Raw genomic sequence first — 18454 nt, forward strand, 5'->3', positions numbered from 1 at the left:
GTTTTTTTGGGGGGTTTTTTTTTTTTTTTTTTAATTTTTTGTTTTTGTTACATTCAGGTGCACTGACGCCACAGTCTAGTTATGGCAGACTGGAACCACTTACGGAGTTAATTGTTGCTCCAAAACAGCGAAACTTAGAAACCATTTCCCCAGCATTTATACCTCCAGGACCTGAGGATTTGGATGTTAATTTCAGCCATGAAAAAAGTGATCACAAACAAAGCAGAACTGCAGACAGTCAAAGGCAATCAACTGAAGGAGAAAGTGGACCTACAGAGTCAGACCATTCTGATAGTTTATCCAGTAGCAAAAGTATTTGGGACACAGTAGGAGATTTTCTTTTACGGTCTCTGGGGAGGAAACCAGCCCTCTCTTTAGGTAGCAGTGAAACAGAACTAATTAAGAAGTCTTTGGTTAAAAAAGTTGAGTTAGAAGCTGTTTTTAGGGTATCCAGTCGCATCCCTCACATTGTTAAAAGCAGCCAGGAATATAATGACTATGCCAACGATAACTGTGTTCATGTTTTCTTATGGTACCCTGAGCCTCCTGGTTTAGTACCTGATATTGTTGTAACATTTGGAACAATTCAGGAACTTTTATCACCAAAAAGAAGAAAAGAAAGTACAAGAAAAAACACTGAGCCATCAGAAAAAAAACCAGATGGTATTGCTCCGGGAAGCCCAAAACAGAGGAATTCTGACACCAAAGGACACAGTGCAACAGTGAAGATAGTATGGCATGGCTTTGATGATCTCAAAGATGTAATCGAGTATGATACTAGGAATGGAAACACACACGTTGGAAAAGTCTGGGTCTGTCTGAAATCTGCACTGCTATTGTCTCTGCATCACTACATTTTAATCTGTATATTTGTTAAATCTAAATTTGCTTTCAGTCATATGTAAAGCATAAGTTGATTTATTCAGGGCCTGTGACATGACAATGTTATCAATATTACAAAAACCCTTAGATGTTGCCTAGTGATTAAAGTGAAAGCTGATCTGAGCATAAGGGGCTAATTCTCAGCCTGCGTTTATTCATAAGGGTACAGCCACAGGATGCTGATTCTCTGCAGGTCAAGAATCAGCCCCTATGCTCCTATCAGCTTTCGGATATGCCTGCACCAGATGCCAAAGCTTCAGTCTGGGTACATGCCACTGAAATCCACTGTGTGTTGCGGAAAATATACAATAAAGTCGTAACGGCGGCGAAAAAATTGCGGGACATACGAAAAAGTCGCGACGACGACGAAAAAGTCGCAAAAATACAGATCATTACGAAAAAACGCGTTTGGACGCTTTCGGTCCGTTCGTGGATTAGTAAATCTCCCCCCTAGAGTAGACCAGTGGTGGACCTGAAGGTCTTTTAGGTATTAACTCCAAATTTCAACCTATTTCTAAGCGAGATACTTGGAAGTCCAGTTTTTGAATTAGGATAAAGTTGAATTAGGGTGAATGGCTGATACAGCATTGTTTACATATATCTGTAACATTGTTATGAAGTAAAGGGGCCATAAAAAAAAGGACTTGAGTCAGAGTATGAAAACTACTGAATTAGGCTAAATACAAGTAAATGTGTCAGACAAAGAAACCATTCATAACAAATTTTAAGTGTATCATAGAGTACCCCCTGCTGTATCTAATCGCCAGCTTTATTTTGCCAAAAACTTCTCATTTATTCTCTAGTCACATCTACTTACTTTCTAACAGACTGCTCCAATGTGGGCATCATTTTTTTATTCTGACATCATGAAAATGGCTGCTGTAATCCTTCTGCGCATCTGCAAAATTAACTATGGAGTTTATACAGCTGAACAGTTACACAGGCAATAGATTGAACAGCTCTGAAGAGCACTCTACAGCTATGCCTGTAGGATAACTTAATATGTTTTGTGGACTTTCCTTGTCCTTAAAAAAGAAAACATTCCAGTGTGCAATTAGTTTCATTGTTGTCCTTTAAGTGTCTAAATTTGTGTCTGAGTATGATCTCTCCTAGCATTTGGTAATATGATGGTGTTTTTAAATATCAGGTCCCATCTCAGTTGAGAAAGAAACTCAATATCAATATTTCCTCAGCTGTAAGAATACACTCACATGATTCAGTTCTCAGGCTCCCAACTTCACTCACACTACAGCCAGCGCAGACTTTGGTGAGTTGATGGCACTATTTACTCTAGTTTATTTCCCAGTATTTTTATTATTTAACTCTTAAGTATTATGACAAGTGTTTGTAAAGTGTCAGCATATTTCATCACTTTGTACAGTAGAACAGTGTATACATCAATAAAAACAAATTGATCACCTAGATAAAGAAGGCCCTGATGGTTACAGTCTACTCTAAGAGGAAAAGGGGAGTTTGAGGTACAACCTATGGGGCTGGGTATAATTGAGTAAACTGAGAGATGTCAGTTTGAGTATTATACTGTAGCAAAAGGCAGAGGTTAATAGTATATTATAAAGAGTGAAAATAGAGCTAAGCTTGGAGCTTTTAATTCGCTGTGGGTATGTCAGTAAAAGCCTGTAATGCCCACTGATCCATTTTGATGCAATTATATGCTGTTACTGGCATATTGTGATTTCAATGCACTACAATGGAGGGCCTTTTTCTGGCATATTTTTTTTTTCTCCCACAATTTTAGGCGGTTAACAAACCACCCCATGTTTCATTGCCCCAACAGTTTTGTATGGCCCAGGATTTGTTTTTCTCTAACGTAGCATTTGCTTTGTAAATACACTGGTCATTCACGGTTTGTTTTTAATAATCTGCTTTTAGTAATACAATCCGTTTTGATAGTCCACTGACAAGACAGTAGCAAGAATTAGCCCTGGAATAAGGTCATTTCAATCTGGACTGAACATAAAGTAATAATGCTTTGCAATTAAGAGAAAAAAGGCCCTTTACCTAATTTAATTAATGTTAGGTTTCAGCTCCTGTGGACATGTATACAAAGTGTTTGCGAAATTTCCAGTAGTAGATTAAGATATTTTTTTTTGTAAAGCCAAAGTGATAACTCCTTTTTATATTTTTCTTCAAGGATAGAAACATACATGAAGATGAAATCAAAGCTGCATTCAGTACTTGGCTGCAGTCTAATAGTACCTTAAAGATGCCTTGGATTGCAGGGAACACTGGTTATATACAGATTATTTTAAAGGATGGTAAGTACTCATTATTAACTGACATTCCTAATACATGAGTGGAATCAATTTATGGATTTGATGTAGAATTCTGTCTTAGTGAAATTCACCTTTTTCTTTCCCGTTTTGGTTTTGGACCAAAGTAATCTGTACAACAGCCAAGTATAGTGCTATCTGTCCATTCAGTCAGATACAATGTGATTTAGCCTGAACATTAACTGGTGATATTTTATTTTAGACATGACCATATATTGCTGTCTGTGACCATATGACAAACCCCACAGTTCTTGCCCACAGGCCTCCAGTTAAATAACCCTACCTATCTTATTACCTATATATTATTTTCTGGTTTAATCTTTAGGGCATTTAGTTAAATCCCTTTATTTATTTATAATTTGTATGGCATTTGGCCTTCTGTTTTTGACACTAATTTTATTTTTCCCACAGAAGTATCGGATTTCTTCATTATTTTGGATAAATTAGACCTTCAATCAAGCCAAGATGATTTTTATATGTTATGCCCAAGCATTATGGAGAAAACTAAAATTCATGTAAATATCAAGTAATAGCAGGTACTTGTAGCATGTAGCTTTCTGCTGTGTGTTGTGTCTGAGAGAGCATTTATATGAACAGTCCTATTTGTGAATCTTTTGTACCATAGTAGCTCACACAGGCACTGCTGTAGAATAATATTAGATTAATAAAGCCTATGATCTAGTCCTTCCGTACTGAGTTAGTAGCTTACTGGCCCCTGTAAAGGGCCCTCCAGCAGTCCTTTGAGTTTTTCAGGGTTTTAACGGCTAAACATGGTCCTTTTTGGTACGTCAATCCATTTAATGCATTCCTGCATTTTCTGTACAGCCTATAAATCAATGTTATAGTGTGTTTGTGCTGCGGCTGCTCCTATCCCAGGACTTGAGATGGCCACTGAAAAACTGCTTTACCCATGTAATATTAGGCCATGAGAAATAACAAAGGTCCCACACATATTTCTGCTGAAACTTGCTCCTACTCTGCCATTCACAGGGTGTACAAGAAACACAATGAATAGGATGTGTGTTAAAATTACATTATGCCTATTTTAATTAAAAAAACATAAAACACTTATTTCAAAGTTGAGTTATGTTCACTGAACTCACATCCCCCTACTGTAAGAAACAGGGCAATATGTTCAGAGCTCCCTACCTACATTTAAAGAAACAAACTTCCCCTTATCTAAGCAGCAGCCTTTGAACAGCTTATTATCTGGACTTCCCATTGGACTGGTGATTAGTTTTATCAGCTTTTCTGGTGTTCTGGGGGAGCAGAATGTGACAGGAAGTACTAAAGTATTACTAGTAGTAACAGAAACCATATTTCTTAATTAAAACATTAGGCAAAAAGTGTGTTTAGCACAAGCCCTATTCATTCGATTGAAAAGGGGTGTATATTGTCCCTGTAAGCTCTGCCATGTTGACAGGTCAGGTTACTATGAGAACCTCCAGGCATTGACATGCTGTACACACATTGCTTTTTTCTGCAGAAAAGATAGTGGAAACAAGCAAGGGTTATTCACCTTGTCATTAAGGGAAGTGACACATGAGGAGATTTCTAGCTTGGCAGTCAGATGGCAAAACACCCTCCTTTAGCTTTAGTGGTAATCCCCTGGACTCTGGTTTAGAGTTGCTGTGAAAAACCAAAGAGAGAGACAAGACAGTGTAAAATGAAACAATCCATGTTAAATACAGTTGTTAAACTTATGACAGGGTTTAGGTTCTTTTATCTTTAATATCTTTTGTTTTTAAAGGTGAATTTTGAGCCGGCCCCCTCTGAAGAGTCTCATAGACACCTACATGCAGATCAAAATCTTCTTTACTTGAAACTGCAAAATTTAGGGTATGTGCTACTAATATTTTTTCAATTATAGTTAGAATACAAATAAGCGGTAATTATTTAGTCTTTCATAAGTAATGTCTGATGTATACAGTGCCATTCATAATCATTGATTACCTTTCATGTAAACAAACAAATTGTAGTATAGTGATCCAATTGGTTATCCAGTGAATAGTGGAATGTTTTGTATAGGTTTTAAATTACTATACAAATAACAGAATTATTGTGACTGCTGTGCAACGCGCAAGGTTGTTTCTCACCAAGAATAGGTTTAGTGAGGAACAAACACATGAAACAACCCTTCTGTGGTATTCATGTATTCACTGATTGCTTCACAGTAGCCCAGTTGGCGACTGTCATAAGGTGGGACAAGAAAGACAATTGAAATGTGAAAGATTGTTTTTGTGTATTTTGTTTTATAAAAATAGTACAGATTTCTAAATTAAAGTCCATTTCAAATAGGCTTTTTTTTAAGTGGAGACCCAGAAAATGGACTTTTACCTTTTGCCTTTGCAAAACGAATACTAACATGGGAAATGTTTTTTGGGTTTTTTTTTTTTTCCAAAACACATCAGTTAATAGAGCTTCTCCAGCAGATTTTTTTTTTTTTTATATATTTAATTTTGAAATTTCCTATGGGGCTAGCCATATTCTTTATTTCACAGTGTGCCACAGTTGTGTGACCTGTGCTCTAATAAACTTCAGTCACACTTTACTGCTGAGTTGCTTCAGTCACACTTTACTGCTTGGAATGATCTCTCCCCCCCCCCCCCCCCCAGCAGCCTATCAGCAGAACAATGGGACGGGAACAAGATAGCAGCTCCCAGTAGATATCAGAATAGCTCTCAAAAGTAAGAAATCCAAGTCCGGCTTGGGACTCCTCCAGTTACATGGGAGTAGGAGAAACCATAGTTTACCTGAAAGCAGTTCTAGTTCAGTGTAGCGCTGGCCCCTTCTGACAGCTCAGACTCGGGATGGCACCTGCACACCAATATTACAGCTAAAAAAAATACATTTGTTGGATCAAGAATAAATAAAGTGAATTATTTGCTATGTAAACAGTGTCATTTAGAAATAAAAAGTACACCAAAAAAATCATGACAATATGGGACTATTCACTAAAGGGTGCAAAAACAAGTGTTATTTATAGCATGCATTAAAAATATTATCACTTCTTATATTTGGAGAATTAACAATCGATTCACAAAAAAGACACTTGAATGAATTAAGAAGCGATGCTATTGTCGTTAATTATATTGCAATGACATATTTTTACGTGATATTTTAAACCATGCAGTATATTTATGCGTTATTTCGTAGCACGCGATATTAGCGCACGCTATTGCACGCGGAACTGGAACTTTTTTAAGCCCAATCCTATATTTAGAGGAGTATAATTAATTCTTACGTTTTATATGGTATGTCTCCTTTGAATACTGTGAACTGTAAAGTCTTGATTTATTTGGTTATATTTTTAAGTAGAAAATGAGGCTAGATGATGAACTTATTGGGGTGTTTGTGATTTTGCTCTTTTGTTGCTCATTGTTTAGCAAAAAATGCTACAGAGTTTATGCAGTATACCAATCAATGTTGGTAATTAAATTGCCCACGGGTTTATTGGTGTTTTGGTGACAAGGCAATGCATGTAATAAACCACAACTCCCATCTGCCTTTTTGGGTCCATGTAGTGACATGGTCAAGTTGCTCTTTGTATGTTATGTAAAGTAAACATTTCTGTTACAGAGGGGTGAGTAAACTGGGGAAATCATGCTATGATCATGTTGTTCATTGTCTCCTGGGCCGGCCACTCTCCAGACAGCTGGTTGCATCTGCTTCTGGTCTTCGTAGCGGAGGAGTTCTTCTTTGTGGACCTAAGGTAGTAATTTTTGCTGTCCCCATTACCTGTTATTTTTAATTTTCCTCAGCCAACTAAAAAGTCCTGTTTTTTAGGGAAGCGGAAAATCAACTTTAGCAAAAGCCTTATGTAAAGAAGCATCTGAGCAACTGGAAGCACATGTAGAAGAAATTGATTGTAAACTATTAAAAGGTATGATAAATTAATTTGACATATTAGAGTTAATGGGTTATATATATAATATAAATATATAACCCATAGAGGAGCACACCCTATACAAGTCCAAATGCCCTTGGTGCAGGTCAAAAACAGAAATATAATAGAAAGAGTGTCGCACACAAAGGGGCTTGATGCAAAAGAAAAAATGTTTTTATTGAAAATGTTCCAACGTTTCGAGCACGACCAGTGCTCTTCCTCAGGGACAAACCAGGATATATTTATAAGCCCACTGTCTGTGTTACAGTTTGTGTCGAATGGTCAATAGGGTACTGTATCAATATAGTTTCAACAGAGCACATGCTCAGATATATTACTGAATCCATGTATAGTTTTAAATGGCATTTTCTTTTAGGGAAAAACGTTGAAAATATTATTCAGACACTAGAAGAAGCTTTTGAAGAAGCCGCCTGGAGACAGCCTTCAGTTATACTTTTAGATGATCTGGATCAAATTGCTGGTGTTGCTTCTTCCCCTGAACTGGAGCAGAGTCCTGAAGCAACTCAAAGCAAACAACTTGCATATGGTAACTCAGTAATTGTCCGTAGCACGCTAACCTATATCTGAAATATACAAATGCCTTGCTACAGCCTAGTAATTCTGTAGTTGTGAGTTTGGTAACAAAATTAGTAGATAAGAATATGGAATTCTAGTGGCTGCAGGAGGTCACTTAAAGGTGCATCTAGAGGTATAGCAATTGTATTTTAAATGGTTAAAGGGGTTGTTCACCTTTAACTTAACTTTGAGAGTGCTATTCTGAGACAACTTGCAGTTGGTCTTTATTTTTTATTTGTAGTTTTTTAATTCACTTTTTGTTCAGCTGCTCTTCAGTTTCGGCAGCTATCTGCTTGCTAAGGACTAAATTTACCTTAGCAACCAGGGAGTGGTTTGAATGAGTGACTGATATGTGAATAAGAGGGTACCTGAGTAGAAAAATAAGTTAAAAAAAATACCATAAAATTGTAGCCTTACAGAGCAATAGTTTTATGTCTGCTAGTTTCAGTGACCCGTTTTTTTGAAAGCTGGAAAGAATCGGAAGGCCGATTGAAAAGTTGCTTAGAATTGGTTGTTCTATAACATACTAAAAATTAACTTAAAGATGAACCACCTCTTTAAATTTTCTTATTTATATATATATATATATATATTATAATATTGCTCGAGGGAGGGTCAGCACTCACAGGACTTATATAAAGAAATTATTTTTATTAAAGAGGAGACTAATATTTCGGCATCACTTTGATAAAGGCTAGAGAGCTAGCCAAAACGTTAGTCTCCTCTTTAATAAAAATTAATTTGTTTGTTTATATAAGTCCTGTGAGTGCTGACCCTCCCTCGAGCACTTTCAACATTTTTTGGACCTGCACCCAGGCAACAGAAACGTATCTTTCTCTTGCGTCCTGGGGGACACAGGCACCATGGGGTTAAATCCCCTCCCATCAGGAGGCAGGACACTGTATAATTTTGATTTCTCTCCCCTATATAACCTCTTCCCCCACCCAGGTACCTCAGTTTTTTTAGTGTCCTCGCAAACAGGAGGTTGGACAGAAGAGTCTCTAGGAGACACAACTTGAAAAGATCACTACGGTTCAGGGCTTAGCCCTAACACCCGGGGTGGTACCTGAGGCAGCCTAGGCTGCACTCGCTGCGTCAGCCCCCTACGCTGGACGGCTCCTTGAGCCTGCTGCCTAGAAAAGGCAATGTACCCGACGGCCGCCCCCCCCCCCCCCCCCTACAACGGGGGCCCACGGCACCAACCCGGGATTACAGAGGAGCATGAGGTCCCCTCTAGTCTCCTCTAACCCTCCGCACCGTTCACAGGTGGCGAGAGTGAACAGGGGTTTTACAGCCCCTCCTTACACACGGGAGATCCCAACCTCTCCCCCATACCTACATCTGGCAGGCGGAGAGTCAGGGTATCCTCCGGCAGCCGCCCCTACACTCTCACACGGCGCGCCTGCTGTGACGCAGCCGGCGAGAGAGTGAGGCAGAGGGAGCCGGCGGGTAATGGATGGTACGCGCCTTCCGCACCCTCAATAGCCGCACCGAGACTTCCGGCTGTACCGCCGGAAGTGCGCACGGCTCACGTGACCTCCCCACATTCGCGCCCTCAGTCGGCTCCTCCCTTCCGGCATCTGACAGAGCGCGCACTCGCAGCTACGCTACACGGCAGGCCTGCTCCCAACACAGACAGAACGCCACAGGTCTCTCGCCCTCCATCTCTCCTCTTCCCTCTACCAGGCACAGATACGGTAAAAGGGTCACTAAGCCAACATGGCTGAGGGGTCAGGGGATGCACTATTCCTCAGAGGGGGGAAACAGGCGTCCAAAGTAACTTTCTTTGCATGTACTCAATGCAAGAAAAAGTTTAAGGTGGCACAAAAAGACCCAGTTTGTAAAGCTTGCACCACTGCTACCACGGATGCAGAGCAACCCACGCCACAATTAACAGACCAGGGGGAGAATGTACAGGCAGCACTACCCTCAACATCGGGCAATGTGGCTACAGAAGCCCCTGAGGCTCCAGCCTGGGCAGTTTCACTATCTAATTCCCTAGATAACCTGCAGGGAATACCACTATTAGCATCATCTCTGGATAAAATCCTAGACAAACTAGCATCACCTAATGTAGTTAAGAGCACATCTAAACGCAAGTGCCCGTTACCTAATGACTCTACTGCACCCTCCTCACCTGAGTCCCATTCGGACCAGGAAGGGCTCAGCGAAGGGGAATTATCCCACTCCGCATCAGAGGGCGACTCTGCCTCAACCGCCCAGGACTCTGCCAGGTCACCAAATGACCTGATTGTGGCAGTCCTTCAGGCCCTTAACATTGAGGATACTGACAAAGGGGCTAAGACCTCTAAGGGTCTATTCCGCAGAACGGCCTCGCACGAAATAAATTTCCCAGCCCATGAACAACTCCAAGCCATCATCCAGGAGGAATGGAACCTCCCGGAACACAAGTTCCAAGTCACCCGAAAATTCTCAAAACTTTATCCCTTTCCAAAAGAGGATCTGGGAAAATGGAGCACCCCACCTCTGGTGGATGCTCCGGTATCGCGGTTGTCAAAAGCCACCGCCTTACCCGTTCCAGATGCATCTGCCTTTAAGGACGCCACCGACAAAAAACTGGAAGGCTTCCTTAAAGCTATCTTTACCTCTGCAGGTACAGCCTTTAGACCCATTCTTGCCATGGCATGGGTAAGTCGGGCTCTGGAAGTGTGGTCCGACGCCATCCTCACCGGTCTACAGAGCGAAACCGCCATCGAGGACGTCGAGTCCGTCGCACTACACATCCAAGAGGCGAGTTCCTTCCTCAGTGAGGCTTCACTGGATTCCCTGAAGCTGCTGGCCCGCACATCTGCTCTCTCAGTAGCCGCACGCCGCTCCCTGTGGCTTCGACTATGGTCGGCTGACCTCAGCTCAAAAAAGTCACTTACCTCTCTTCCCTTCAAAGGTTCCCGCCTTTTCGGCGAAGAACTAGAAAAAATTATCTCACAAGCAACGGGGGGCAAAAGTACACTGTTGCCCCAGCAAAAACCCAAGAGCAGACCTTCTAATACATCTTACAAGAGACAGCGCTTTTTTCGAGGCCAAAGCACTCGTTTCTCAAAAGGATCACCTCCATCCAGATCCTCCTCTTCTGCCAGAGGTGGGCCCACCTCCAGAGGCAGAACAACCTGGCAGTCTCGCAAGACATTTACCAAGAACTCTAACGAGAAGAGCTCCTCAGCATGACTGGCCGCACGACACTTGGCCAGACACTCAGGTCGGGGGACGTCTCAAACACTTCGCCACCACCTGGGCCGAACTCATAGACGACCCCTGGGTCATAGACACAATATCTTCCGGTTACAGGATAGAATTCCACAGAACACCTCCACAGAGGTTCTTCATGTCTCGGGTTCCCATAGAACCCCAAAAACAAACCGCCTTCTTATCCATCGTACAGGAACTGGCACTGGCCGGAGTAATAACTCCGGTTCCTCCACTTCAAAGGTTCCAAGGGTTCTACTCGAACCTCTTCGTGGTCCCCAAGAAAGACGGCTCATACCGTCCTATCTTGGACCTCAAACTTCTCAACAAATGGGTGTACTACCGACGATTCAAGATGGAATCACTGAGATCGGTAATCCGGGCTCTAGAACCCCGGGAGTTCCTGACATCCCTGGACATGAAGGACGCATACCTTCATGTCCCAATCCACCCCCTTCACCAAAGGTTCCTGCGATTTGCTTACCACAATCACCACTACCAGTTTGCGGCCCTCCCCTTCGGCCTATCATCGGCCCCACGTATTTTCATGAAAATAATGGCCACCATGGCAGCCTTTCTCCGAGTCCGTGGGGTGTATATCACTCCATACTTGGACGACCTCTTGATCAAGGCGCCCTCACTGCACCAGGCACAAGAGGACCTGGACCTGTCCATCCGGGTCCTTCAGAGCTTCGGCTGGACGATCAACATGACCAAGTCATGCCTTTTCCCATCACAACGAATTCAGTTCCTCGGGCTCCTTCTCGACACCCACCTAGGCAGAGTTCTCCTACCAGAGGAAAAGGTCCACAAGACACACTTGCTGGTCCGACAACTCAGATCTATCCCCAAACCATCCCTCAGGTTTTGCATGAAGGTTTTGGGGGTCATGGTCGCTTCCACAGAAGCGGTTCCATTTGCACAATTCCATCTGAGGCCCCTTCAAAGGACCATCATCTCAGAGTGGCGCAAACACCACCTTCTCAACCAGAGGATCTCCCTACCGACTCAGACGATCGACTCTCTAAATTGGTGGCTGACCCCACCTCACCTAACACAAGGAAGACCCTTTGCGGACCCGGACTGGCAAATCATCACAACCGATGCCAGTCTGTCGGGCTGGGGAGCCACCTTCCAGAATCTTTCGGCACAAGGCCTATGGACAACAGCGGAATCCAGACTGCCGATAAACATATTAGAGATCAGAGCCATTTTCAAAGCCCTGACCCACTGGGAAACCCGACTGACAGGACTAGCCATCAGAATCCAGTCCGACAACGCCACTGCCGTGGCGTACCTCAATCGCCAAGGGGGAACCAAGAGTGTGGCAGCAGCAGGCGAAATCAGCAAAATCCTTCGCTGGGCAGAGAACAACGTCCCACAGATCTCCGCAGTCCACATTCCAGGCCTTCTGAACTGGGAAGCGGACTATCTCAGTCGCTACAGACTAGACCCGACGGAATGGGAACTGAATGCCGAGGTTTTCGACATCATAGCGAAACAATGGGGCACACCAGACTTAGACTTAATGGCGTCTCGCCACAACAAAAAGGTTCCACTATTCATCTCCAAGACCAGGGACCATCTAGCAGCAGGGGTGGATGCCCTGACGGCACCGTGGGGGGTCCCGCTGGCCTACGCCTTTCCCCCCCCTTGCCATGTTACCACGTCTCATCAAGAGGATGAGGAAGGAGAGCGGCACGTTCATCATAATCGCCCCAAATTGGCCACGGAGGTCGTGGTTCACAGACCTGGTAAATCTCTCCATCGATCCGCCCATGGCACTTCCCGTTCGGGCAGACTTGCTTCACCAAGGCCCAATCCTCCACCACAACCCTCAAATGTTCCATTTGATGGCGTGGCACTTGAGACCGCTATTCTGACCCGGAAAGGGTTTTCGATGGTAGTGGCTCAGACTATGATTAGGGCCAGGAAGGCGGTATCCTCCAAGGTATACCATAGAATCTGGAACCTCTTCATCCACTGGTGCGCACAACAGCAAGTAGCTTATCAGAGTGCAAACGTTCCTCTGATCCTCCAATTCCTGCAAGACGGCCTGGACAAGGGCTTGAGCCTAGGGTCCCTTAAAGTCCAGGTATCAGCCTTGTCCATCTTACTACAGAAGAAACTGGCAAGGCTAGGAGACGTAAGAACATTCTTACAGGGAGTAGCTCACCTGTCACCAACCTGGAGACCCCCGGTGCCACCCTGGGACCTCAATCTCGTCTTGTCGGCACTCTTGGAGGCCCCCTTTGAACCTATCCACACCATTGAGCTTCCCTGGCTTACCTGGAAAGTAGTCTTCCTCACGGCCATCTCTTCAGCAAGACGTGTTTCGGAACTAAGTGCACTGTCGTGCGACTCTCCTCACTTAATTTTCCACGAGGAAAAAGCAGTCCTGCGCACAGTTCCTTCCTTCCTACCGAAAGTGGTATCACCATTTCACCTAAACGAGGAGATAGTTCTCCCTTCCTTCTGTAGCTCGCCCAAAAATTCCAAAGAAGCCAAACTACACAAACTAGATGTAGTTAGATCAATGAAAGTCTATGTAGACAGGACAGCTCACTTCCGCAAAACCAGGAATCTCTTCGTGATTCCGTCAGGCAGCCGTAAGGGCTGCTCAGCTTCAAAAGCCACAATTGCTCGCTGGATCAGGGAAACTGTTCGCCGGGCGTACATATCCCTGGGAAAAACACCCCCCTTCGGGATAAAAGCACATTCCACCAGAGCACTAGGGGCATCCTGGGCATGCAGGAACCGGGCTTCCGCGGAGCAGCTGTGCAAAGCAGCAACCTGGTCTTCCGCGCACACCTTTGCAAAATTCTATCGCTTCGATACCTTCGCCTCGGCCGAGGCAGCCTTCGGGCGTAAAGTTCTGCAGTCGGTAGTTCAAAGCTAGACTGCAATAAATCCTAGTTCAGTTTCCTCCCTCCCAGGGGGGACGGCTTTGGTATGTCCCCATGGTGCCTGTGTCCCCCAGGACGCAAGAGAAAAGGGGATTTATACTTACCGTTACATCCTTTTCTCTTAGTCCTATAGGGGACACAGGCACCATGGGGTTAAATCCCCTCCCATCAGGAGGCAGGACACTGTATAATTTTGATTTCTCTCCCCTATATAACCTCTTCCCCCACCCAGGTACCTCAGTTATGTAACAAGACCGAGCAAACAGTGCTCTTAACTTAATAACTATAAACTATAACACAGCTGAGTGAGAAGGTATGCATGATCCCTAAGTTTCCAGGGAGGGTGGCCTGTGTCCCCTATAGGACTAAGAGAAAAGGATGTAACGGTAAGTATAAATCCCCTTATACGTGAGTGCACGTATGCCGCACACACAGGAGCTTGATGCAAAAGAAAAAAAATTTTTATTGAAAAAATTCCATGTTTCGAGCACAACCAGTGCTCTTCCTCAGGGACAAACCTTCTATTATATGAAAAAAAAATTCAGAAATTAGGCATTTTTAATCACAAGAGGTGACAAGGGGTAATTATAAGTATGATTTAGCAGCAATGCCCCACACCCCCAGACAAAGTTGGTCTCTTGGAGTGTTGCTTGGCATTATTGCTTGCAATTGGTGATGAACTCTAATTGGGAATTCCTGCTGTAAACAGCAACACCATCAAACTAATTCAAAGAAGATTTGACACTGTCTGGCCAGGAGGTCAACTATTAAGGAAAATAATTTTAATAGCCTCCCATCAAATCAATATGTTATTCTAAATGTGACTGCATGTAACTCTAACCTTTATAATATTTCCTGTTTTAGTTTTGAAAGATTTAATGAAGAATATAATTTCCATGGACACTCTGGTGTCTCTAATAGCTACATGTCAATCTGAACATTCTCTGAATCCTGTGCTAATTTCTGAGCAAGGGACACATCTTTTCCAGTGTGTGAAACCCATCCCACCACCAACACAGGTAACTATGAAGCTATCCCACCACTAATTCAGGTGACTAATAGGCGCCTTACCCACCGCCAACTCCAGTAACTATGTAGTGTCTTAAATCTATCCCACCATCAATGCAAGTAACTTTAGGTTCCTTAAATGCATCCCACCACCAACTCCTGCAGCTCACAAACTCTCATGAGCACAATGTATCTTAAATCCATCCCACCAATTTAACCTGCCACCTTAAATCAGTCTATCCACCAACTATGGTAATTGCATGGTTCCTTAATTACATCATGTCTCTATCTATTTAGGTAAATGGGGGTTGTTTATTAAGGGCCGTGGTAGACAGGGAGATTAGTAGCCCGCGACAAATCTCCCTTGTTGCGGGCGACTAATCTCCCTGATATGCCATCCCACCAGCTTGAATGTAAATTGCCGGTGGGATGGCATATGCAGTGCCGCGATTTCCCGAAATCACAGAAGTTTCCTCTCAAGGCACCTTGGCACATATTCATGTCAGTAATTGGTTTTGATTTTTTTTTCTGACTGAGCAAAGTTTATTACTGATTGGTTGCTATGAGATAATGCCCTTTTGCAATTCAGGCAAGTCTATTCCTCCAACCAAAAGCTGTTTTTTTTCCCACAGCGAAAAAAATTTATTCTAAGCAAATTTCCATTTTACATTAATTCAATATTTGTAAATAGTTTTTAAAGTTATTAAAAAAATGTAATTGCTATTAAAAGCAATACAGGTGCTTGAGGGTTTGGGCCACTCCCCAACTCTTCCCAATTCCCTTATTTTATGCCCACCTAATCTGAGCGAATAGCTGCAAACTGCCCACCCACTTGGAACAATGGAGGAGAGACATTCCTACATTATCAGAGGGAGATATGGATAGACATATATGACAACCTGCAATGCATTGGGGGCAGGTTGCATCAAAATTTTTCCAATAGTTTCATGTGAATGCCCCTGGTGCCATCAGTCCCTGGCACACTTTATGCATATGGTCTGTTTTGCTTGATAAATCAGTGCTACTGGACACTCATACCTGACTTTATAACCAATAAACTTGATGTATGTATTCAACTAAATCTGCTGGGGGCCCTTCTCATCTAGCTTGCTCTGAGTAGACTGGAAAGAATACTAATATCTATACTACTAGAAAAGCAAGTGTAAAGAACAAAACCTCTCTAAAGTTTCCTTTTTAAAAAAAAATATGACTGTGACTATGATTATGCTATACCTACAGATAAATTTGTATACATCACGAGAGGCTGCCCAGAGAAATTACTAAAAGTCCTCTGGATCCTCCTGGATGGATCTTGGTAAATAACCAACACCACACTAGCTTCCACCATGAGCCCCTAACATCAGTTTCCACACAGATAACCCAAAACAATAACATGCAGATGATATGGATTCCAATGGGAAACTTTATTCAGTATGTTTACTTTTTTACTGTTATTGTTTTACAGTAACTATATGGCATGTTAAACCCAGCCAGCCAGCCAGCAACATGGAAAACTCTAGGGTGCTATATATCTGCTGACTCTGTAAACTGCATTTCTCAAATACAATAATGCAATGATCTGTTTACATTATCAGCAATAACAGAAATAGAAATTATTTTTGAAACCTTTGCCTCTTTGATGAACTGCAGTAACAAAAAGAATTGTGCTGGAGATGTCTTTTCTGGAATATTTTAGGAAAACAGATCTGAGATGCTACGCTGTGTGATAGAGAACCGGCTAAGTGGTGATACTGCTTTCTATAGAGACCTTGACTTCCAGTATCTTGCAAGAGAAACAGAAGGCTTTGTGGCAAGAGACTTTACCATGCTTGTTGAACGAGCCATAGAGTCTAGTGTGTCAAAGCGACAGATATGCAGGATAGAAGGTAATGCATTTTTTCTTCATGATCTTTTCTTCCAGCTTTTTTAATGGTAATGTCTATTTTTAAAGCACATAAGCAGTCAGCTTTAATTATAATAAGTATGTGTTACTGTGATATCGTGACATAGCTGCAGAGCCGCCATCAGAAACTTTGGGGGCCCCACACAAGTTATTTATACAGGGCCCCCATGAACACAAATGCGCAGTACCAAAATTTTGGCCATACCTCTTCTGTGCAATATGAACGGCTTATGTTATAATAAGCAGTTCCGTTGTTTAATGTGCTACAAAGTCATTCAGTATGTAGGGGGTCAGTGGAGTTTTCTCTAAGTTTAACCCCCTCTCTACCAACCTGCCACTTCTTTACGTCATTGCTTTATATGAAAGTTACATAAGTTTTCACATAACTTACATAAACTGCGTAAGTTTAGGGGCCCCATAATATTGCTGTGGGGCCCAATGTTGCAGAGTTCATATAGAAAAGTAAATAGATCCCAGATCCAGCTGATGTTACTCTATAGTAAGCAGTTCATACAATAGGTTCAAACTAATAATTAATGTGCTAATACGTCAGTTATTTGGGGGCAGTGGAATTTACCTTCAGTTTTTTTATTAATTTATTGGGGATCAGTAAAGTTTGTCCCTGCAAAGCTTCTCTGCATTGTCTTTTGCTTTATACGTAAGTCACGTAAGTTTCTAGGCAAGTTATGTAGTTTTCCAAGCAGTTTTTGCAGAAGTTATGTACATTTCACGGGGCTCAGCACAATTGTACCCCCTCTTCCCCCTGATGGTGGCCCTGCATAGCTTTGAAAGCCTAAAATTGAATTTCTTTTAGTTCTGAGCATTTTTATATTTACCCCATAGTACTGAAAAGAATTTTCAGTCAGAAAAGTCAGTGTGCCACATTTTGTGTATTAAACTTAGTGAGGTAAATTTTCTTTGCTTTTAGATTTGGTTTTGTCAACGACTGACTTCCAAAGAGCTCTAAAAGGCTTTACTCCATTGTCCTTAAGAAATGCTCAGCTGCATAAGCCAAAGAAACAGGACTGGAACATGGTGGGAGGTTTACATGATATTCGCCAGGTTCTTAAAGACACCATTGAGTTACCAGCCAAGGTAATGGCCTTATGTTGTTTCTTAAGCATGATGCATTCCAGGGTTTATTAGGATTCCTTAAATAGATACCTAAGAATTAACAATGTGATTGTGGTACTGTTATTAGCTTCACACTAAAGACTTTGATACAAGTCAATTAGTTTGGCTTATTAGATACAGAGTAAAACTGACAATAAATGCCTTCAGACTGAGTTGGCAATGTATCTATCTCTGTATGGAGTGCCCTGGATTGCCTGCCCAAGTGATAGCTGCCTACATATTGTTTGTGCCCTTCTCAGGAAGGCTAGGGCAGCGATTCATGTTTGATTTTACTTCATTTCACTGGTGTTTTTTTATTTTTATTACTATTACTTTTATAGCTCCTTCACCTCACTGGGGGGAATGGAGCTACTCTTAGCAATTTCCCCACTAGGGAGGTCCTTTTGTGCCCCACTGGAGCCCTTATTGCTGCCCGAGGTACCTAAGTGGAGCTTCTCTCCCTTTATTGTTTGCAACAGGATGGGATCTACTTCCAACAGATAGCACTTTTGGGAATGCTGCTAATTTGTCAACTGAATTTTATTATAACCACAGGAGGCTGGTTTCTGAGGTTTGTCAGCTAGGAAGCACTCTGTATTTGTTTCACAGAGCTATGCAAACTCTGGAATTGATTGTGTCAAGCAGAGAGGTGATACACTTTGCTCTATTCCATTTCATGGAAGTA

At 42.4% G+C, this 18454-nt stretch overlaps 1 protein-coding gene and 1 long non-coding RNA gene across 3 annotated transcripts in view; one reads left to right on the plus strand and one right to left on the minus strand.

Moving 5' to 3' along the window:
- Positions 1–18454, plus strand: part of pex1 (peroxisomal biogenesis factor 1) — a 37321-nt gene that overhangs the window by 7537 nt on the left and 11330 nt on the right. For both annotated transcript variants that reach the window (XM_004915421.4, XM_002934587.5), the window contains exons 5-15: positions 58–812; positions 2030–2149; positions 3035–3158; positions 3585–3688; positions 4924–5012; positions 6753–6885; positions 6960–7056; positions 7436–7606; positions 14610–14764; positions 16450–16639; positions 17585–17751. In XM_004915421.4, the coding sequence (XP_004915478.1) occupies positions 58–812; positions 2030–2149; positions 3035–3158; positions 3585–3688; positions 4924–5012; positions 6753–6885; positions 6960–7056; positions 7436–7606; positions 14610–14764; positions 16450–16639; positions 17585–17751 (2105 nt within the window). The remainder of the gene's footprint in view (positions 1–57; positions 813–2029; positions 2150–3034; positions 3159–3584; positions 3689–4923; positions 5013–6752; positions 6886–6959; positions 7057–7435; positions 7607–14609; positions 14765–16449; positions 16640–17584; positions 17752–18454) is intronic.
- LOC116411466 lies at positions 4193–6062 on the minus strand. The gene is made up of 2 exons (XR_004223112.1): positions 5927–6062; positions 4193–4802 (listed from the first exon to the last, which is right to left on the minus strand). It is a non-coding gene; the product is annotated as an uncharacterized LOC116411466 (long non-coding RNA).

Source organism: Xenopus tropicalis, chromosome 6, assembly GCF_000004195.4.
Source record: "Xenopus tropicalis strain Nigerian chromosome 6, UCB_Xtro_10.0, whole genome shotgun sequence".
NCBI classification, from domain to species: Eukaryota; Metazoa; Chordata; class Amphibia; order Anura; family Pipidae; genus Xenopus; species Xenopus tropicalis.